The 24435-nt window shown below is 45.1% G+C and overlaps 1 protein-coding gene across 1 annotated transcript; it reads left to right on the forward strand.

Annotated features, from left to right (window-relative positions):
• The first annotated feature begins 20003 nt into the window (after positions 1-20003).
• LOC123494913 (uncharacterized) lies at positions 20004-22737 on the forward strand. Its single transcript, XM_045231419.2, has 3 exons — positions 20004-20273; positions 21342-21422; positions 21982-22737. The coding sequence occupies exons 1-3, from the start codon at positions 20004-20006 to the stop codon at positions 22240-22242; spliced, it is 612 nt and encodes a 203-aa protein (XP_045087354.1). The 3' UTR covers positions 22243-22737.
• The last annotated feature ends 1698 nt before the right edge of the window (positions 22738-24435 follow it).

Here is a 24435-nt window from a genome sequence, read left to right on the forward strand (position 1 = left end):
TGTCCAAACTGTCTTGCGAGTACTTTCATAGTACTCACCTGGCTTGTTGATTTGGCCAGATATTGACGAAGGCGATCTCATGGATGATGAGTTTGATAGCGAGTCCGACGCCTAGAGGAGTCCCAGTCAGTTACCGTGCGATTCTGGATCTGGTCACTTGTATTATATACGCTTCCGCCACCCAAATAAAAGTCCTCGAGCCTCACTTCGACGCTCGATGAGCTGTAAGATTTAGGAGTCATGTCACCCACTTTTCTGTGACATATCCACCACCACTTTTATTACGAGTCAGTAGTTATGCCACCTTACCCCTTGTGTCATATCCGCCTTTATGTATAATATCGGCGTGCTTGTAATAAATTGTTGAGCAGCCTCTGCTCAACCTTGTATTGTATTTAGTACTCCTGGATTTTTCTGTAATCAAGAATTTGTCTACCAGTAAGAAGGATTCTTCTCTACTGGTCCGTTAAAGGGATCGGCTTCTCAATAAATGTTTTATTGGAAAACCGGTCGTGACACACACGCAAGAACCTTTTCTTTGCCTGATCCATTTTGAACTTTTTCAAAACTTTATCAAGGTATGTGCTTTGTGAAAGTCCAATTAAGCGTCTTGATCTATCTCTATAGATCTTGATGCCCAATATATAAGCAGCTTCACCGAGGTCTTTCATTGAAAAACTCTTATTCAAGTATCCTTTTATGCTATCCAGGAATTCTATATCATTTCCAATCAACAATATGTCATCCACATATAATATTAGAAATGCTACAGAGCTCCCACTCACTTTCTTGTAAATACAGGCTTCTCCAAAAGTCTGTATAAATCCATATGCTTTGATCACACTATCAAAACGTTTATTCCAACTCCGAGATGCTTGCACCAGTCCATAAATGGATCGCTGGAGCTTGCACACTTTGTTAGCATCCTTTGGATCGATAAAACCTTCAGGTTGCATCATATACAACTCTTCTTCCAGAAATCCATTCAGGAATGCAGTCTTTACATCCATTTACCAAATTTCATAATCATAAAATGCGACAATTGCTAACATGATTCGGACGGACTTAAGCATCGCTACGGGTGAGAAGGTCTCATCGTAGTCAACTCCCTGAACTTGTCGAAAACCTTTCGCAACAAATCGAGCTTTGTAGACAGTAAAATTACCGTCAGTGTCAATCTTCTTCTTGAAGATCCATTTATTCTCAATGGCTTGCCGATCATCGGGCAAGTCAACCAAAGTCCACACTTTGTTCTCATACATGGATCCCATCTCAGATTTCATGGCCTCAAGCCATTTTGCGTAATCTGGGCTCATCATCGCTTCCTCATAGTCCGTAGGTTCGTCATGGTCAAGTAACATGACCTCCAGAACAGGATTACCGTACCACTCTGGTGTGGCTCTTACTCTGGTTGACCTATGAGGTTCGGTAGTAACTTGATCTGAAGTTACATGATCATCATCATTAGCTTCCTCACTAATTGGTGTAGGAGTCAGGAACATATTTCTGTGATGAACAACTTTCCAATAAGGGAGCAGGTACAGTTACCTCATCAAGTTCTACTTTCCTCCCACTCACTTCTTTCGAGAGAAACTCCTTCTCTAAAAAGGATCCAGTCTTAGCAACGAATGTCTTGCCTTTGGATCTGTGATAGAAGGTGTACCCAACAGTCTCCTTTGGGTATCCTATGAAGACACATTTCTCCGATTAGGGTTCGAGCTTATCAAGTTGAAGCTTTTTCACATAAGCATCGTAGCCCAAAACTTTAAGAAATGACAAATTTGGTTTCTTGCCAAACCATAGTTCATAAGGTGTCGTCTCAACGGATTTAGATGGTGCCCTATTTAACGTGAATGCAGCCGTCTCTAAAGCATAACCCCAAAACGTTAGCGGTAAATCAGTAAGAGACATCATAGATGGTACCATATCTAGTAAAGTACGATTATGACGTTCGGACACACATTACGCTGTGGTGTTCCGGGTGGCGTGAGTTGCAAAACTATTCCGCATGGTTTCAAATGAAGACCAAACTCGTAACCCAAATATTCTCCTCCATGATTAGATTGTAGAAACTTTATTATCTTGTTACGATAATTTTCTACTTCACTCTGAAATTCTTTGAACTTTTCAAATGTTTCAGACTTATGTTTCATTAAGTAGATATACCCATATCTGCTCAAATCATATGTGAAGGTGAGAAAATAACGATACCCGCCGCGAGCCTCAACATTCATCGGACCACATACATCGGTATGAATGATTCCAGCAAATCTGTTGCTCGCTCCATTGCTCCGGAGAACGGCGTTTTAGTCATCTTGCCCATGAGGCATGGTTCGCAAGTACCAAGTGATTCATAATCAAGTGATTCCAAAAGTCCATTAGAATGGAGTTTCTTCATGCGCTTTACACCAATATGACCTAAACGGTAGTGCCACAAATAAGTTGCACTATCATTATCAACTCTGCATCTTTTGGCTTCAATATTATGAATACGTGTATCACTACTATCGAGATTCAATAGAAATAGACCACTCTTCAAGGGTGCATGACCATAAAAGATATTACTCATATAAATAGAACAACCATTATTCTCTGATTTAAATGACTAACCGTCTCGCGACAAACAAGATCCAGATATAATGTTCATGCTCAACGCTGGCACCAAATAACAATTATTCAGGTCTAAAACTAATCCCGAAGGTAGATGTAGAGGTAGCGTGCCAACTACGATCACATCGAATTTGGAACCATTTCCCACGCGCATCGTCACCTTGTCCTTAGCCAATCTTCGCTTAATCCGTAGTCCCTGTTTCGAGTTGCAAATATTAGCAATAGAACCAGTATCAAATACCCAGGCACTACTGCGAGCATTAGTAAGGTGCACATCAAAAACATATGTATATCACATATACCTTTGTTCACCTTGCCATCCTTCTTATCCGCCAAATACTTGGGGCAGTTCCGCTTCCAGTGGCCAGTCCCTTTGCAGTAGAAGCACTCATTCTCAGGCTTAGGTCCAGACTTGGGCTTCTTCACTTGAGCAGCAACTTGCTTGCCATTCTTCTTGAAGTCCCCTTCTTCCCTTTACCCTTTTTCTTGAAACTGGTGGTCTTGTTGACCATCAACACTTGATGCTCCTTCTTGATTTCTACCTCCGCAACCTTTAGCATTGCGAAGAGCTCGGGAATTGTCTTATCCATCCCTTGCATATTATAGTTCATCACGAAGCTCTTGTAGCTTGGTGGTAGTGATTGAAGAATTCTGTCAATGACACTATCATCAGGAAGATTAACTCCCAGTTGAGTCAAGTGATTGTTATACCCAGACATTTTTAGTATATGCTCACTGACAGAACTATTCTCCTCAATTTTGTAGTTGTAGAACTTATTGGAGACTTCATATCTCTCAATCCGGGCATTTGCTTGAAATATTAACTTCAATTCCTAGAACATCTCATATGCTCCATGACATTCAAAACATCGTTGAAGTCCCGGTTCTAAGCCATAAAGCATGGCACACTGAACTATCGACTAGTCATCAGCTTTGCTCTGCCAGACGTTCATAACATCTGGCGTTGCTCCTGCAGCGGGTTTGGCACCTAGCGGTGCTTCCAGGACGTAATTCTTCTGTGCAGCAATGAGGATAATCCTCAAGTTATGGACCCAGTCCGTGTAGTTGCTACCATCATATTTCAACTTAGCTTTCCCTAGGAACACATTAAAATTCAACGGAACAACAGCACGGGCCATCTATCTACAACAACATAGACATGCAAAATACTATAAGGTACTAAGTTCATGATAAATTAAAGTTCAATTAATCAAATTACTTAAGAACTCCCACTTAGATAGACATCCCTCTAATCATCTAAGTGATCACGTGATCCATATCAACTAAACCATGTCCGATCATCACGTGCGATGGAGTTGTTTTCAATGGTGAACATCACTATGTTGATCATATCGACTATATGATTCACGCTCGACTTTCGGTCTCAGTGTCCCGAGGCCATATCTGCATATGCTAGGCTCGTCAAGTTTAACCCGAGTATTCTGCATGTGCAAAACTGGATTGGACCCGTTGTATGTGAACGTAGATCTTATCACACCCGATCATCATGTGGTGTCTCGGCATGACGAACTTTCGCAACGGTGCATACTTAGGGAGGACACTTGTACCTTGAAATTTAGTGACAGATCATCTTATAATGCTACCGTCGATCTAAGCAAAGTGAGATGCATAAAGGATAAACATCACATGCATTCAATATAAGTGATATGATATGGCCATCATCATCTTGTGCCTTTGATCTCCATCTCCAAAGCACCGTCATGATCACCATCGTCACCGGCGCGACGCCTTGATCTCCATCGTAGCATCGTTGTCGTCTCGCCAACTATTGCTTCTACGACTATCGCTACTGCTTAGTGATAAAGTAAAGCAATTACATGACGACTGCATTTCATACAATAAAGCGACAACCATATGGTTCCTGCCAATTGCCGATAACTCTGTTACAAAACATGATCATCTCATACAATAAAATTTAGCATCATGTCTTGACCATATCACATCACAACATGCCCTGCAAAAACAAGTTAGACGTCCTCTACTTTGTTGTTGCAAGTTTTACGTGGCTGCTATGGGCTGAGCAAGAACCGTTCTTACCTGCTCATCAAAACCACAACGATATTTCGTCAAGTATGTGTCGTTTTAACCTTCAACAAGGACCGGGCGTAGCCATACTCGATTCAACTAAAGTTGGAGAAACTGGCACCCGCCAGCCACCTGTGTGCGCAGCACGTCGGTAGAACCAGTCTCGCGTAAGCCTACGCGTTATGTCGGTCCGGGCCGCTTCATCCAACAATACCGCCGAATCAAAGTATGACATGCTGGTAAGCAGTATGACTAGTATCGCCCACAACTCACTTGTGTTCTACTCGTGCATATAACATCTACGCATAAACCTGGCTCGGATGCCACTGTTGGGAAACGTAGTAATTTCAAAAAAAATCCTACGCACACGCAAGATCATGGTGATGCATAGCAATGAGAGGGGAGAGTGTTGTCCACGTACCCTCGTTGACCGTAAGCGGAAGCGTTATGACAACGCGGTTGATGTAGTCGTACGTCTTCACGATCGACCGATCCTAGTACCGAACATACGGCACCTCTGCAATCTGCACACGTTCAGCTCGGTGATGTCCCACGAACTCACGATCCAGTAGAGTGTCGAGGGAGAGTTTCGTCAGCACGACGGCATGATGACGGTGATGATGAAGCTACCGGCGCAGGGCTTCGCCTAAGCACTGCAACGATATGACCGAGTTGGAATATGGTGGAGGGGGCACCGCACACGGCTTGGAACAATCAACTTGTGTGTTCTAGGGTGCCCCCTGCCCCCGTATATAAAGGAGCAAGGGGGAGGCCGGCCGGCCTTGGGGCGCGCCAAGGAGAGGGGAGAGTCCTCCTCCTAGTGGGAGTAGGACTCCCCTTTCCTAGTCCAACTAGAAAGGAGGAAGGGGGAAGGAAGGAGAGGGAGAGAGGGAGGAAAGAGGGGGCGCCGCCCCCACCCCCTCCTTGTCCAATTCGGACTCCCAAGGGGGGGGCGCGGCCAGCCCTAGGCCCTCTCCTCTCTCTCCCACAAGGCCCATGTTGGCCCATTATATCCCCCGGGGGTTCCGATAACCCCTGGCACTCCGATAAATATCCGGTGACCCCCGGAACTCATCCGGTGTCCGAATATAGTCGTCCAATATATCATTCTTTATGTCTCGACCATTTCGAGACTCCTCGTCATGTCATTGATCACATCCGGGACTCCGAACTATCTTCGGTACATCAAAACACATAAACTCATAATACTGATCGTCACCGAACGTTAAGCGTGCGGACCCTACGGGTTCGAGAACTATGTAGACATGACCGAGACTCCTCTCTAGTCAATAACCAATAGCGGAACCTGGATGCTCATATTGGTTCCTACATATTCTACGAAGATCTTTATCGATCAAACCGCATAACAACATACGTTGTTCCCTTTGTCATCGGTATGTTACTTGCCCGAGATTCGATCGTCGGTATCTCAATACCTAGTTCAATCTCGTTACCGGCAAGTCTCTTTACTCATTCTGTAATTTATCATCCTGCAACTAACTCATTAGTCACATTGCTTGCAAGGCTTATAGTGATGTGCATTACCGAGAGGGCCCAGAGATACCTCTCCGACAATCAGAGTGACAAATCCTAATCTTGATCTAGGCCAACTCAACAAGTACCATCTGAGACACCTGTAGAGCACCTTTATAATCACCCAGTTACGTTGTGACGTTTGGTAGCACACAAAGTGTTCCTCTGGTATTCGAGAGTTGCATAATCTCATAGTCATAGGAACATGTATAAGTCATGAAGAAAGCAAAAGCAATATACTAAACGATCAAGTGCTAAGCTAATGGAATGGGTCAAGTCAATCACATCATTCTCTAATGATGTGATCCTGTTAATCAAATGACAACTCATGTCTATGGCTAGGAAACTTAACCATCTTTGATTCAACGAGCTAGTCAAGTAGAGGCATACTAGTGACACTCTTTTTGTCTATGTATTAACACATGTACTAAGTTTCCGGTTAATACAATTCTAGCATGAATAATAAACATTTATCATGATATAAGGAAATATAAATAACAACTTTATTATTGCCTCTAGGGCATATTTCCTTCAGGTCTGGCATTGAGTCTGACTCAACTTCACACCTTGTAACACAGGCAAGAACCCTTTCTTTGGTTGATCCATTTGAACTTCTTCAAAACTTTATCAAGGTATGTGCTTTGTGAAAGTCCAATTAAGCGTTTGGATCTATCTCTATAGATCTTGATGCCCAATATATAAGCAGCTTCACCGAGGTCTTTCATTGAAAAACTTTTGTTCTCGTATCCTTTTATGCTATCCAGAAATTCTATATCATTTCCAATCAACAATATGTCATCCACATATAATATTAGAAATGCTACAGAGCCCCCACTTACTTTCTTGTAAATACAGGCTTCTCCAAAAGTCTGTATAAAACCATATGCTTTGATCACACTATCAAAACGTTTATTCCAACTCCGAGATGCTTGCACCAGTCCATAAATGGATCGCTGGAGCTTGCACACTTTGTTAGCATCCTTTGGATCGATAAAACCTTCAGGTTGCATCATATACAATTCTTCTTCCAGAAATCCATTCAGGAATGCAGTCTTTACATCCATTTGCTAAATTTCATAATCATAAAATGCAGTAATTGCTAACATGATTCGGACGGACTTAAGCATCGCTACGGGTGAGAATGTCTCATCGTAGTCAACTCCTTGAACTTGTCGAAAACCTTTTGCAACAAGTCGAGCTTTGTAGACTGTAACATTACCGTCAGCGTCAGTCTTCTTCTTGAAGATCCATTTATTCTCGATGGCTTGCCGCTCATCGGGCAAGTCAACCAAAGTCCACAATTTGTTCTCATACATGGATCCCATCTCAGATTTCATGGCCTCAAGCCATTTTGCGGAATCTGGGCTCATCATCGCTTCCTCATAGTCCGTAGGTTCGTCATGGTCAAGTAACATGACCTCCAGAACAGGATTACCGTACCACTCTGGTGCGGATCTTACTCTGGTTGGCCTACGAGGTTCAGTAGTAACTTGATCTGAAGTTACATGATCATCATCATGAGCTTCCTCACTAATTGGTGTAGGAGTCACAGGAACTGATTTCTGTGATGAACTACACTTCAATAAGGGAGCAGGTACAGTTACCTCATCAAGTTCTACTTTCCTCCCACTCATTTCTTTCGAGAGAAACTCCTTCTCTAGAAAGGATCCACTCTTAGCAACGAATGCCTTGCCTTCGGATCTGTGATAGAAGGTGTACCCAACAGTCTCCTTTGGCTATCCTGTTAAGACACATTTCTCCGATTTGGGTTCAAGCTTATCAGGTTGAAGCTTTTTCACATAAGAATAACAGCCCCAAACTTTAAGAAACGACAACTTGGGTTTCTTGCCAAACCACAGTTCATAAGGTGTCGTCTCAACGGATTTAGATGGTGCCCTATTTAACGTGAATGCAGCCGTCTCAAAGCATAACGCCAAAACGATAGCGGTAAATCAGTAAGAGACATCATAGATTGCACCATATCTAAGAAAGTGCGGTTACGATGTTCGGACACACCATTACATTGTGGTGTACCGGGTGGCGTGAGTTGCGAAACTATTCCGCATTGTTTCAAATGAAGACCAAACTCGTAACTCAAATATTCTCCTCCACGATCAGATCGTAGAAACTTTATTTTCTTGTTACGATGATTTTCCACTTCACTCTGAAATTCTTTGAACTTTTCAAATGTTTCAGACTTATGCTTCATCAAGTAGATATACCCATATCTGCTCAAATCATCTGTGAAGGTGAGAAAATAATGATACCTGCCGCGAGCCTCAACATTCATTGGACTACATACATCAGTATGTATGATTTCCAACAAATCTGTTGCTCGCTCCAATGTTCCGGTGAACGGTGTTTTAGTCCTCTTGCCCATGAGGCATGGTTCGCAAATACCAAGTGATTCGTAATCAAGTGACTCCAAAAGTCCATCAGAATGGAGTTTCTTCATGCGCTTTACACCAATATGACCCAAACGGCAGTGCCACAAATAAGTTGCACTATCATTATCAACTCTGCATCTTTTGGCTTCAATATTATGAATATGTGTGTCACTACTATCGAGATTCAACAAAATAGACCACTCTTCAAGGGTGCATGACCATAAAAGACATTGCTCATATAAATAGAACAACCATTATTCTCAGATTTAAATGAATAACCGTCTCGCTTTAAACAAGATCCAGATATAATGTTCATGCTCAACGCTAGCGCCAAATAACAATTATTCAAGTCTAAAACTAATCCCGAAGGTAGATTTAGAGCTAGCGTGCCGACTGCGATCACATCGACTTTGGAACCATTTCCCACGCGCATCGTCACCTCGTCCTTAGCCAATCTTCGCTTAATCCGTAGTCCCTGTTTCGAGTTGCAAATATTAACAACAGAACCAGTATCAAATACCCAGGCACTACTGCGAGCATTAGTAAGGTACACATCAATAACATGTATATCACATATACCTTTGTTCACCTTGCCATCCTTCTTATCCGCCAAATACTTGGGGCAGTTCCGCTTCTAGTGACTAGTCCCTTTGCAGTAGAAGCACTCAGTCTCAGGCTTAGGTCCATACGAGGGCTTCTTCACTTGAGTAGCAACTTGCTTGCTGTTCTTCTTGAAGTTCCCTTTCTTCCCTTTGCCCTTTTTCTTGAAACTAGTGGTCTTGTTGATCATCAACACTTGATGCTCTTTCTTGATTTCTACCTCCGCAACCTTTAGCATTGCGACGAGCTTGGGAATTGTCTTATCCATCCCTTGCATATTATAGTTCATCACGAAGCTCTTGTAGCTTGGTGGCAGTGATTGAAGAATTCTGTCAATGACACTATCATCAGGAAGATTAACTCCCAGTTGAATCAAGTGATTGTTATACCCAGACATTTTGAGTATATGCTCACTGACATAACTATGCTACTCCGTTTTGCAGCCGTAGAACTTATTGGAGACTTCATATCTCTCAATCCGGGCATTTGCTTGAAATATTAACTTCAACTCCTAGAACATCTCATATGCTCCATGACGTTCAAAACGTCGTTGAAGTCCCGGTTCTAAGCCATAAAGAATGGCACAGTGAACTATCGAGTAGTCATCAGCTTTGCTCTGCCGGACGCTCATAACATCTGGCGTTGCTCCTGCAGCGGGTTTGGCACCTAGTGGTGCTTCCAGGACGTAATTCTTCTGTGCAGCAATGAGGGTAATCCTCAAGTTACGGACCCAGTCCGTGTAGTTGCTACCATCATCTTTCAACTTAGCTTTCTCTAGGAATGCATTAAAATTCAACGGAACAACAACACGGGCCATCTATCTACAACAACATAGACATGCAAAATACTATCACGTACTAAGTGCATGATAAATTAAAGTTCAATTAATCATATTACTTAAGAACTCCCACTTAGATAGACATCCCTCCAATCATCTAAGTGATCATGTCATCCAAATCAACTAAACCATGTCCGATCATCACGTGAGATGGAGTGGTTTTCAATGGTAAACATCACTATGTTGATCATATCTACTATATGATTCATGCTCGACCTTTCGGTCTCAGTGTTCCGAGGCCATATCTGCATATGCTAGGCTCATCAAGTTTAACCCAAGTATTCTGCGTGTGCATAAGTGGCTTGCACCCGTTGTATGTGAACGTAGAGCTTATCACACCCGATCATCACGTGGTGTCTCGGCACGACGAATTTTCGCAACGGTGCATACTCAGGAAGAACACTTGTACCTTGAAATTTAGTGAGAGATCATCTTATAATGCTACCGCCGAACTAAGCAAAATAAGATGCATAAAGGATAAACATCACATGCAATCAATATAAGTGAGATGATATGGCCATCATCATCTTGTGCCTTTGATCTCCATCTCCAAAGCACCATCATGATAACCATCGTCACCGGCGCGACGCCTTGATCTCCATCGTAGCATCGTTGTCGTCTTGCCAACTATTGCTTCTACGACTATCGCTACCGCTTAGTGATAAAGTAAAAACAATTACAGGGTGATTGCATTGCATACAATAAAGCGACAACCATATGGCTCTTGCCTGTTGCCAATAACTCTGTTACAAAACATGATCATCTCATACAATAAAATTTAGCATCATGTCTTGACCATATCACATCACAACATGCCCTATTAAAATAAGTTAGATTTCCTCTACTTTGTTGTTGCAAGTTTGACGTGGCTACTAAGCAAGAACCGTTCTTACCTACGCATCAAAACCACAACGATTTTTCGTCAAGTGTGTTGTTTTAACCTTCAACAAGGACCGAGCGTAGCCACACTCGATTCAACTAAAGTTGGAGAAACTGACACCCGCCAGCCACGTGTGTGCTAAGCACGTCGGTAGAACCAGTCTCGCGTAAGCGTACGTGTAATGTCGGTCCGGGCCGCTTCATCCAACAATACCGTCGAATCAAAGTATGACATGCTGGTAAGCAGTACGACTATTATCGCCCACAACTCATTTGTGTTCTACTCGTGCATATAACATCTACGCAAAGACCTGGCTCTGATACAACTGTTGGGAAACGCATTAATTTCAAAAAAATTCCTACGCACACGCAAGATCCATCTAGGTGATGCATAGCAACGAGCGGGGAAGTGTTGTCCACGCACCCTCGTAGACCGAAAGTGGAAGCGTTATGACAACGCGATTGATGTAGTCGTACGTCTTCACGATCCGACCGATCCTAGTACCGAAAGTACGGCACCACCGCAATCTGCACACATTCAGCTCGGTGACGTCCCATGAACTCTCGATCCAGCTAAGTGTCGAGTGAGAGCTTCGTCAGCACGACGGCATGATGATGGTGATGATGAAGCTACCGGCGCAGGGCTTCGCCTAAGCACTACGACGATATGACCGAGGTGGATTATGGTGGAGGGGGGCACCGCAGACGGCTAAGACATTGATCAACTTGTGTGTCTATGGGGTGCCCCCCTCCCCCGTTTATAAAGGAGTGGAGGAGGCGGAGGGCCGGCCCTCGCTATGGCGCACCATAGGGGAGTCCTACTCCCACCGGGAGTAGGACCCCCCCTCTTCCAAGTAGGAGTAGGAGAGGACGGAAGGAAGAGAGAGGGAGGAAGGAAAGGGGGGTCGGCCCCCCTCCAAATTCGGATTGGGCTTGGGGGGGCGCTCCCTCCTAGGCCGCCTCCTCCTCTCTCCCACTAAGGCACATGCACTCCCCGAGGGGTTCCGGTAACCTCCCGGTACTCCTGGTAAAAGCCCGAACTCACCCGGAACCATTCCGATGTCCAAACATAGCCATCCAATATATCGATCTTTATGTCTCGGCCATTTTGAGACTCCTCGTCATGTCGGTGATCACATCTGGGACTCCAAACTACCTTCAGTACATCAAAACACATAAACTCATAATACCGACCGTCACAGAACGTTAAGCGTGCGGACCCTACGGGTTCGAGAACTATGTAGACATGACCGAGACTCATCTCCGGTCAATAACCAATAGCGGAACCTGGATGTTCATATTGGTTCCTACATATTCTATGAAGATCTTTATCGGTCAAACCGCATAACAACATACGTTGTTCCCTTTGTCATCAGTATGTTACTTGCCCGAGATTCGATCGTCGGTATCTCAATACCTAGTTCAGTCTCGTTACTGGCAAGTCTCTTTACTCGTTCTGTAATGCATCATCCCACAACTAACTCATTAGTCACATTGCTTGCAAGGCTTATAGTGATGTGCATTACCGAGAGGGCCCAGAGATACCTCTAGGACAATCGGAGTGACAAATCCTAATCTCGATCTATGACAACTCAACAAACACCATTGGAGACACCTGTAGAGCACCTTTATAATCACCCAGTTACGTTGTGACGTTTGGTAGCACACTAAGTGTTCCTCCGGTATTCGGGAGTTGCATAATCTCATAGTCATAGGAACATGTATAAGTCATGAAGAAAGCAACAGCAAATAAATTAAACGATCAAGTGCTAGGCTAACGGAATGGGTCAAGTCAATCACATCATTCTCTAATGATGTGATCCTGTTAATCAAATAACAACTCATGTCTATGGCTAGGAAACTTAACCATCTTTGATTCAATGAGCTAGTCAAGTAGAGGCATACTAGTGAGACTCTGTTTGTCTATGTATTCACACATGTACTAAGTTTCGGATTAACACAATTCTAGCATGAATAATAAACATTTATCATGATATAAGGAAATATAAATAACAACTTTATTATTGCCTCTAGGGCATATTTTCTTCAATGGTGTTGATGTAGAAGCCCTCCGTGATCGAATCCCCCGCCGGTAGGATGCCGAAAAAGGCCCCAAGATGGGATCTCACGGGTACAGAAGGTTGCGTCGGTGGAAAAGTGGTCTCGTGGCTCCCCTGGAAGTTTTCGGGGTATATAGGAATATATAGGAGGAACATCTAGGTCAGGGGTCACCGAGGGGCCCACAAGGTTGGGGGGCTCGCCCTACCCCCCCTGGGCGTGCCCTCCACCCTTGTGGACGCCTCGTGGCTCTTCTGACTTGCACTCCAAGTATCCTGGGTGTCTTCTAGTCCAAGAAAAATCATCACGAAAGTTTTATTCCGCTTGGACTCCGTTTGGTATTCATTTCTGCGAAACTCTAAAACAAGGAAAAAAACATAAACTAGCACTGGGCTCTAGGTTAATAGGTTAGTCCCAAAAATCATATAAAATAGCATATTAATGCATATAAAACATCCAAAACAGATAATATAATAGCATGGAACAATAAAAAATTATAGATACGTTGGAGACGTATCACCGGCCGCCTCACTTCTAGTGTGCCTCTGGCCTTCAGATACTTCTTCTTGCAAGGTAGCCAATGCACACACAGAATCCAGATCACTGGGGCGTGGTACCATGACCACAGAACCGATGTCCGCCCGTAGCCCCTCGATGAACCTCGTCAAACAGTACAATGGATGCATAGTATCAGAATATGACATCAAATGGTTCATGAGAGTTTCAAATTGTTCAATGTATTTAGAAACAGTACTGGTTTGTTGTAGAGCATAAAACTGCCTAATCAGAGACTGATGTCGATCGCGACCAAATCGAGTGCACAACAAGGTGCAGAAAGCCTCCCAATCTAGATTGCCAATTTTGGACTGAACTGATTGTAACCAAATGGCCGCAGCACCCGTGAAATGAAGTGTGGCCATGGGAACAAAGTTAGATGGGCTAATTTGAAACATGGAGAAGTACTGTTCACAGAGGGTTTTCCAAATTATTGGATTCTCGCTAGCAAATTGGGGAAAACTAAGGGAGGGCGGAGTCTGACCCAAACTCGCCATGACTTGACTGGATGACAAATTGGTAGCGGTAGGAGGCTCGAGCAAGCGAGGGAACAGAGCAGTCTAAGAATCGATCGTACCATTGGCCGAAGTTGCCGTCGGGTTCTCTCCCCCCGACGACATGCTCCGTGGAAGATGATGCGCGCCGTGGCCACCGGGCCCGTGGATCTCGTCGGGCGAGGCCAGACCGCGAGGACCGACAGTTCGCGACGAGCCACTTGCAGCATCAGCAGTAGCAGCCTGAGAAGACTGTGCACTCTGCAGGGCGGAGACCGACTCCTGCAGCTTGGCGAACCGGGCCTCGAGGTCCGGCTACCATGTCATGAGCACCTCCACCTGCTTCGATTGGGCGTCGATCTGCGCCTTGAGGCCTTGGATGTCGGCGCGCATGTCCGCGCTGGCTTGTGTCGGTGTCTCCGTCAACTTGTCGAGATAAGCTTTGAGCGCCGGATCCATGGTGGCGAACAACCGCTGGCGATCCGTGGTCTGCTTGCGTGTCTCCAGCGTGAGGAGGGGAGGCCGAATTGGACAAGGCCCCCAAGTAGGATTCCTCCTACTTGGGGCGCCCCATGGTTGTCCCCCTCCCCCTCCCACCTATATATATGCGGGAGGCGCTTAGAACAGACAACAAACATTGTTAGCCGTGTGCGGCGCCCCCCTCCACAGTTTACTCCTCCAGTCATATTCACTTCACCATCACCGTGACCACGCCGTCGTGCTGACGGAACTCATCTACTTCCCCGACACCTTGCTGGATCAAGAAGGCGAGGGACGTCATCGAGTTGAACGTGTGCAAAACTCGGAGGTGCCGTACGTTCGGTGCTTGATCGGTCGGAGCTAAAAGAAGTTCCACTACATCAACCGCGTTGTCAAACGCTTCCGCTTTCTACATATGAGGGTACGGACACACTTTCCCCCTCTCGTTGGTATGCATCTCCTAGATAGATCTTGCGTGAGCGTAGGAATTTGTTTGAAATTGCATGCTAATTTTCCCAACACATGGACCGATCGGAAAATGAAGTAGTTAGTGCAAATTAAAAGATATAAAATATTTCTCAAAATAGGCAGTATGGACAGACGGAGATTAATGAAATGATTCAAAAAAGACTAGACCAGTCAGCAATGCACTTAATGATGGATAAGGTATGTAACTTTGAAAGTTATCTGCTTATCAAGCACTGAGAAATTTCATAGTGACAGTCACCACAAAGTGTAATGCTGACCGAGCTTAGTGCATCTGGACAAAGCAGCTATTTAAGATGGTCTCGTCGCTCCTCAAGAAGCGAGGTGGGACTAAACCACCAGCTATGTTTGCCGAGTTCTTTTTTCAGGAACTCGACAAAGCTATGAACCATGGAATTCCGATAAAAAATGAATGTTGGCAAATGTTTCGAGTACAAAAAGTCAGTATGATTAAAAAAGATAAGCAATATATATTAAAGCAAAGAAGATTCATAGTGACAGTCATTTCTTTGACAAAGGGTGCAATGATGACTGTAGCTTGCTGCTTGTGGACGACGCGGCAATTTAAATTGGTCCGGCCGCTCCTTAAAATCCGAGGTGGGACTAAACCACCGGCTTTGTTTGCCGAATTCTTTCTTTCGTATGCCACGTACCGATTCGTATAGGTGCCGTATTCTTCAGACAAAGTGTCTAATTCTTCAGTAAAAAGAAGATGCAGGTCTTCAGGGCCTTGGCACTCCTGCTACGGCGAGTGCCGAGTGGCGTGTCACCGTCCCGTGCGTGCTCCAGGCCGGCTTGGGCATCGCCATGGCGCGGCGGAGCTGGTGCCACACCTGTGTCGTTGTTGAACAGGGAGGCAGGGGACGCCGGTGAGTGGCATGTCGGCGTGCGTGAGCGTCCCCGGCGTCTCGGTCCGGCACGGCGAATGACCGTCGTAGCGAGGCCTGGCGGCGTCAAGGCCCGGGCGAGATGGCGAACGTGTCCAACGGTTCTCCAGACCGTAGTTCACCTGGGCTCCTACGGTACGACCTCGCGTCGGATTCGGCACTTCCAACGCGGCGGGATTCCCAATTCCGACGACCTGGATGATTCAATCACAGATTCACACTGCTAACCAGGCCAAGAAGCAATCCGACGCCCATCCTGTTTTTCAAACAATCTAATCTGTCAATCGGTCTCCCCGGCCAGCTGATTACATTGGCCCTGCTTGGTTCCCACGCTCCCGGCAATCCAGCTCCGACGCCAACACGGCGACCTCCCACCGCCTCGCGCTTGGTATAACCCTAGCCCCGCCCCTCTTTCCATCGTTTCCTTCTCGTCCATCGCCTCCTCCCCTTCCTCCACTGCCCCATCGCCATCCAGGCGACTATGTGGAAGCGCTCGTGCCCCGGCTTGCGTGAGATCCACCGCGAGCTCGATCGGCGCCGGAAGCTCGCCGTGGCCGCCAAAGGGAGAGTTGCAATGAAGCCCCCTGCCGTGCAGCCGCCTCCGCGTCGATCGATGGTGCTGGTCCCGTCCGTGTCACGCGGCGCCGCCACCATGGAGCTCGCCGACCCGACGAGGGACGGAGTTGCAAAGAAGTGCTCCACCCGGCCGCTGCCGCCGCACCTACCTGCGCTGGCCCCGCTCGATACAGCCAAGGCTGCCTCCAAGAAGATCGCCTACTTGGACATGGGCGAGGCTGCAGAGACGCACTGCCCCGCCACGCCGAGACCCGCTAATCCCGACCGCGTCCACCGTGAAGGTTCCCGTCGGGGCGAACGGAGGAATTCCCAAGAGGTGCTCTGCCCCTCCTCCGTCGCCATGCCAATCCGCGTGGATCCCGCACGCGCCGGCTGCCACCATGAAGCTACCCAGTTCGGGTTCGAGCACATCCGAAGCAGAGTACAGCAAGAAGACGTCATCCGCACCGATCCGGCGGCGCTGTTCGTCCACCTCGGTGAAGAAGGGCACGCGAACTTGCCGACAGGGGAGCGCCTCTTCTTCTCGCGCAACGCCGTCACCGTCTCCGACGCAGAGGATGGCTACATTGAAGTGCTGTACAACGGCAACTACCCTCCCGACGATCCATCTCGAGCCGTGCGCGTCGCCATGGACCGGATCAAGACCATGCCGCCCACCCTATGAGGACAAGGACGGTCGCCAACTCTCTCGCTACTGAAGAAGTTCGAGGTGCGGATACCAGCAGTTCAGAAAGGTGTGGCTGCTCCCAGTAGTTCCTTGTAAGTTGTAGCAACAGGGAATACACGATGGAATTAGGGACCTGAAAGATGTCTTCTTGCAAGTTTTTGGGTCATGGAGGGCACTGACAGGTTTGTGTGGCAAAAGGCTAGCCAGCCAGTCAAGACGTAGCATCTGAATATAAATCTCGGGAGTCCTGGATCATGCGCTCCTTTGATGTAGTAATGAATTTCTCGCATGAATGGAATGAAAATCATTTGCTTCAAATTGTTTGGATAGGCCCGTGACAAACTAAGCGGCAAGCATGTGTGACGCACAATACTTACTTGATTAAACACTTTGGATTTATGCTCATGCTCCTCATATCATAAGTTCATAACCCAAAGGGACGACGGAGCCTACACTTTTCACATCCATAGTGAAGTTGATGTACGTGCAGCAGACTCTTCAGTTAGCTTGATTGAAATAGTTCTGTTGCAGCTACCTGATGTCTGCTGCTATCTTGTTACCTTCGCGCCTTCTTGTAACAGGTACTTTTTTTTTATGAAAGGTATTATGATTAAAGTTTTCTTTTTTGAAAAAAGGAGGATAACCATGTCCTCTTCATCATGCAATATGTTGTCATCTCTCCCTAGCTAATATAAGTTCAGGCTGACGTAAGCCCTCCGTAATTTCCCGTCAATTCATCGAGCGATGCACACAATCATTTTTTATTAATTATTCAATAAACCTTATAAAGTAATACATCAATGAGTATGAAGTCACTCTCCTGGCAATAACTATCGCTACTCTTGCCAACATGATGAAGGAGGTGCACATGATCGGACTGCATGCCCAGACCTCACACCAATGCCGAACATCTAAAACCAGAGGCCTCAACCAAACTGCCCTACGGCGGGTTGCGGGCACAAACCGGTCCAATGGACTCACAACGGGCACCACATACGCACGCTTCAGAGACCGCCGCCATTGTCTTCCGCAGGTCCATCTTCAGAACTAGAATCAACGCATTGACCTTGCCAGGCCTGCCGTCAGTGCCGCCACGCCACAAGACAACGCCATCTCCCTACGCGCGTCCATCATCATACGTCCGTCACCGAGACCCTACTGCACCACGCCACCGAGACCCCACGTCGTCGATGCGTCACATGAAACGCCACTCCACCGCTGAAGCCGTACACTGGTCCCTCGAGCCAATGAACACCTCCAAGAATGACGCCCCCAAGAGGGAATGACACATGAGCGCCGTCATCATCTGATCAACAGATCAAGAATTTCCCCCGGAGGTAGCGGAAGGAGGTGGGAGATTCACCTGATGATGCCTTCAAGAAGGATAAGGCGCCTAGGGTGTCGCCATCGCTGGCCGAAGACAAGGTTTTTCACCTGGATCTGTCCCACGAGAATCCAACTGACATCCTATGTACCGGCTAGACCACCTTCAAAGCCCCAGATTTGGTCACCCAGATATGCCGACCACCCAGATGTACCGGTATGAACCACGGCCGAGATGTATGGCCTGGTTGAACTATGTCCGTCTTTTTTGTGTGCTGGCAACGTTGTCGGCCGCTGGCAAGGGTGGCGGCATGAACTATGGTTTTTTTGTAGGCTGACATGGCCGCTTGTATGAACTGTGGTCGTTGGCCTTTTTTAGACTGAATTTGCTTGCCAAAAATTCAAACGCGGACAAAAAATGCGTCGGCCGGGCATGGACGGTCTCCAGCCGACTCAAATGGACGAAAAGCGGACAAAACCTACGTCGGTTTGCGTCGGCACGTTGGAGTTGCCCTTAAGCGAGGCTAAGAATTTGCTGACCAACAAAGACAATACATCCGTGATATTTGTAGATTTCGACATTTTGAGAACTGATCCGTGTATTCAATTTTGAGAGGGCTTATTCTAAGAAGCATTTGCCCCATTATCCTGTTTCACGTCAGATTTGTAGATTGGGTTAGGTGATGTGTGTCTCTAAAGTCTAAACCTGTGACTCCAACAATTACAGTCCACATTTCAGCAAACGAACTGTTGCTGCAAAAGGGGTTCAGATGTAAAGCTTGGTTCCCGCGCATTAATTTGACAACTTTTACCACAAGAACGTAGCACTCCATGAGCATGGCGCCAATCGCAAGACGCTGTGATTTTCCAACCAACCGCTACCCACCCCGGTAGACAGCATGGTAGTAGGGATGAGCAAAACCCTATCCCATTGCAGTTTGTGCACAAAGGGCGGCCGCAGAAGGCACCGGCTGCCCGCCTGACCGAAATGGAAGGCTGACGGATCTGCCAGGGACTAGGATCTAGTGACATTCTCTTTAACTCCATCCGGCGAGGCGAGGGGCCAGGGCAGCGCTCGGCCTTTTACTCCTTTCTGCAGCCCTAGATTTGGAATGGCGACCTAGCTAGCCCACACACACACACACATGCCTTACGTCTGACGTTTCTGCTCCGGTGCTCCCCCTGGGCTGAACGCGAGGGGGAGAAACACAAGGACGGCTGAGATCTGTCAAAAACGATTCGTGAAGAGGGGCACGATCGTCTTTTTATGTCCGTGTAGAGCGCGCGTAGAGCCCGGTACGAGCCCGCACCGGCCCGATTACTTTTGTACGCTGAGGGTATACACGTATTATACGTGGGCGTTTCGGTTTCCCTTGTCACGTGCCCGTTGTCACGTGCGGCGGTCGTGGGCTAGCCACGCGCCACGCCACGCACGAAAAATTCCAAAAACGTCCCATCCAAATCGGCTCACTCCCTCCTCCCTCCTTGGCGCATCGTCTCCCCCTCGTCTCCATCGCCCCGCCACCTCACCTACTCGCTCAACCCCACCGCCTCCCTCTCTCCAGCGGGTTCTCTCAGGCTTCGATGGAGCAAGGTCGTGGCGTTGCCGTCGCTGCGCACGGAGATGTGGTCGAGGGCGCGGAGACCGCGGCAGATGCCGTCCAAGAAGTGGCCGCCGTCGGCGGTGCGGGAGATGCTGCATCCGCAGTCGCTGGATCGGTCCCTGCGGCGGCGGATCTGGTGGCGCAGGGGGTGGTGGGCTCGGACTCCGTCGTGGCAGCCCGGGTGGTGACGGCGTCTGGCGGCGCACTGGATGTAGGTGCGGAGGCGAGCGACAAGCAGGTGGTGGATGTGGTAATGCTTCTCGTTCCCCTTCTTTCATACTTGTAGTAGATTAGCAGAAGATTTAGTAGATGGGGTTTTTTATAGTAGATTTGTGATTGATTGCGGCACCCCCTTCTGCTTGTTAGGGTTATTTGATTGAATGGCGAACCCCATTTCAGAGTTAGGGTTTTTTCTAGTTGATTCGTGCTTGAATGCTAGAGACATCATAATGAGAGTTAGGTTATTTATATTAGAATCTGGATTGCCGCATGTGCTCAGATTCTGTTCTGTGTTGTATATTTTGTTAGATTTGTTGTGCATATTCCCTCAGTGGGCCACGGCAGGGGCTGAGCAGCCACCCAGTGTGTCTATTAAAGTTGATATTGTAGAAATGAGGTTTAAATCCTACTTTGTGTGACAGAAGTGTATCAGTTAATTGTTGAAATGAACACAGTATGTTTAACTAGTGCGCAATTTCAAAATAGTTAGGAGCTTCACTTCATTATCCATAAACTAAAATTGTAGGTAGGTTTTATTTTTATCTGTAGGATTGCTGTACTTATAAAGTAAACCATAAGTAGATTTGCTAGACATGCAACTATGCCAGATGACCAGGTCATATTAAATTTATGTTGCATAACTCCATGAATGAATGTCATATGAAATAGTTTCACACCTAGCACCAAAAATTGCACTAAGATTTCCTTTCCTGAAGCTCATGGCATTACAATATACTATCCAATATAAGGTTCAGATTATAGGGCAGCTGATGCACCACTATGTACATTACATGAGCCAGATGAAGTAAATGCAATTACTTGTTGTCAACCAATGTACTACTTCCATTAATTGGCAGACCTGAGCACTCACAAAATTATTGTTGGTGCCCAGTCTGGCATTATAGTTTGAAGGACCACAGTCAGCATGATCTAAAATTTTAGTTTGACCAAGCTATCATTGTAGAATGCTTGACCTTTGGATAATTTGAGGTCAAAGTAACATTTTAGGTTATTAGAAGCACATTGCAGATTGCTTGACCTTTGCATACTATATTATATGTAGTTAGTAGTATAATTGAATTAATTACTTCTATTGCAGAATGAGGAAGCTGCTGGCAACAAGAGGAAGCTGGACATCGCTGGGTTCGACGACCCGTCTGATTCTGACGACGACGAGGAGGTAACCCCAAGTTGTTTTTGGTCTGTTTATTAATCTGTCTGAGATGTTGTTTGTTGATGATGCCCTATATGAATGCCTCTAAATTGGAATGTTATATAGTTTATTCATTCATATCATAAAGTTGTGTTGTTTGGTCATTAATTAGCTCTAAATGGCATATCTGTGGTCTTTGATCATGAAACCATATCTGAATGCACATAAATGGAAATATTGTGTTGTTTGTCCATTGAATTATTCTAAAATGGAAAGTTTTGTTGTACTTTCAATTAATTCCTCTCAAAGTTGTGTTGTTTGTGCATTAATTAGCTGTAAATGGGATATGTGTGATGTTTTTTCATGAAACCATATATGAATGCATATAAATGGAACTATTCTGTTGTTTGTCCATTAAATTCTTCTAAATGGAACTATTCTGTTGTTTGTGCATTAATTAGCTGTAAATGGGCTATTATGTTTGTTTGTTCATTAACGGGCAAGTAAATGGCAATTATTTGATGTTTGTTAATTACATTACTCTAAATGGTAAGTATGTATTTATGCAAATCATTTGTATGTGCAGTACAACTCTGGAGATGAGGTGGAAGAGTGGAACCACAAGTCCTTCATTGAGCATGAAGCCAACAAGATCAGGGAGAAGGGGAAGGCGGCGTACTACAAGTGGGGCAAGTTCAGGTGCCCATACTGCACCACTAAGCCAATTCCCAAGGATGGGATGTATGAGCACCTTATGTCCCATGCACGCGGTGTAGCGACGAGTGGGAACGACGTGAAGATCAGGGCAGAGCATGCAGCCCTCCTAAAGGCTATGGGTCCCATCTAGTCACCCTCTGTGAAGCTGGTAGTGGTACTCATCATCAATATAGTTGATGATGTTTAACTTTTGCACTAGTATGGTTGTGAACTGTGAATCTGGAAGGTGGAAGTGTTTGTGAACTGTTAAGTAGTATGGCAGACTCTTAAGTAGTATGGCAGACTCTTAAGTATGGCAGAGACTTAATTAATCTAGTATGTCTCTGAAGTATATCAACTGTCTAGATGCAGGTCAGCTATGCTTTGTTGCAGTGTTTATATTCTGATGCTGCAATGATCACAGTAGGTGCTTCAATGTTGCTTGACTGATGAGACATGCTGCATACAGTGGGCATGTGCTTGGTAATGGTGTGTGCAAAGAACAAGCCTTATCTACATAGGATAGACAGTAAAAAACATTGACTTGAGGTTTTCATAAGTTAGCATGATCGAATCTTCCATTACAAATATATTATTAAATTTAGAAAATGTTGAAAATCATTTTTTGTCAGTGTTCTTAAGTTAGCATGATTGAATATTCCATTTCAAATATATTATAAAAATTGGAAAATGTTGAAAATCCTTTTTTGTCAATGTTCATAAGTGAGCATGATTGAATATTCCATTTCAAATATATTTTTAAAATGAGAAAATGTTGAAAATCCTTTTTTGTCAATGTTCATAAGTGAGCATGATTGAATATTCCATTTCAAATATGTTTTTAAAATTAGAAAATGTTGAAAATCTTTTTTGTCAATGTTCATAAGTTAGCGTGATTGAAACTTCCATTTGAAATATATTATAAGAATTAGAAAATTTTGAAAATCTTTTTTGTCAATGTTCATAAGTTAGCAAGATTGAATCTTCCATTTCTAATATATTTTAAAAAGTGGAAATTTTGGAGGTGGTCGATAAAATCACCGCCTTCTAGAGGGACCATTTGGTCAAACTTACATGGTGATTTTTTGCAGTTAGTCTATAGGGCAATATAAATTCAAAAAAATTAAAACTAATATAAAAACTTGGAAACCAAGCTTTGTTTGTGCAAGAGATCATGTGTGCCCAAATTTAGGTGATTTGGAGGTGGTCGAAAAAATCACCGCATTCCGGAGGGGCCATTTGGTCTAACTTAAGCCAGTTTTTGAGCATAGGTGATTTTTTCCACCACCTCCAAATCACGCAAATTTTCTTGTACTTGGTGACCCACATGTGCCAAACATGGCTATGAAAGAAAATTTTGAAAATATATATTTTACAATGCCCCCTTGAGGTATAGACCGATGTTTTGACCAGTCAGTCTAGAGGGCATTATAAAATTAAAAAAATTCAAAAAAATATAAAACCTTGGAAACCAAGCTTTGTTTGTGCAAGAGATCATGTGTGCCCAAATTTAGGTGATTTGGAGGTGGTCGAACAAATCATCGCATTCCGGAGGGGCCATTTGGTCTTAACTTAAGCCAGTTTTTGAACATACGTGATTTTTTCCACCACCTCCAAATCACCCAAATTTTCTTGTACATGGTGATCCACATGTGCCAAACATGGCTATGAAAGAAATTTTGGAAAAATAATACTTTACAATGCCCCCTTGCGGTATAGACCGATGTTTTGACCAGTCAGTCTAGAGGGCATTATAAATTCAAAAAAAATTCAAAAAATGTAAAACCTTGGAAACCTAGCTTTGTTTGTGCAAGAGATCATGTGTGCCAAAACTGAGGTGATTTGGAGGTGGTCAAAAAAATCATCGCATTCCGGAGGGGCCATTTGGTCTTAACTTAAGCCAGTTTTTGAACATACGTGATTTTTTCCACCACCTCCAAATCACCCAAATTTTCTTGTACATGGTGACCCACATGTGCCAAACATGGCTATGAAAGAAATTTTGGAAAAATAATACTTTACAATGCCCCCTTGAGGTATAGACCGATGTTTTGACCAGTCAGTCTAGAGGGCATTATAAATTTAAAAAAAAATTCAAAAAAATGTAAAACCTTGGAAAACTAGCTTTGTTTGTGCAAGAGATCATGTGTGCCAAAACTGAGGTGATTTGGAGGTGGTCGAAAAAATCATCGCATTCCGAAGGGGCCATTTGGTCTAACTTAAGCCAGTTTTTGAACATACGTGATTTTTTCCACCACCTCCAAATCATCCAAATTTTCTTTTACATGGTGACCCACATGTGCCAAACATGGCTATGAAAGAAATTTTGGAAAAATAATACTTT

Source organism: Aegilops tauschii, chromosome 1, assembly GCF_002575655.3.
Source record: "Aegilops tauschii subsp. strangulata cultivar AL8/78 chromosome 1, Aet v6.0, whole genome shotgun sequence".
NCBI classification, from domain to species: domain Eukaryota; kingdom Viridiplantae; phylum Streptophyta; class Magnoliopsida; order Poales; family Poaceae; genus Aegilops; species Aegilops tauschii.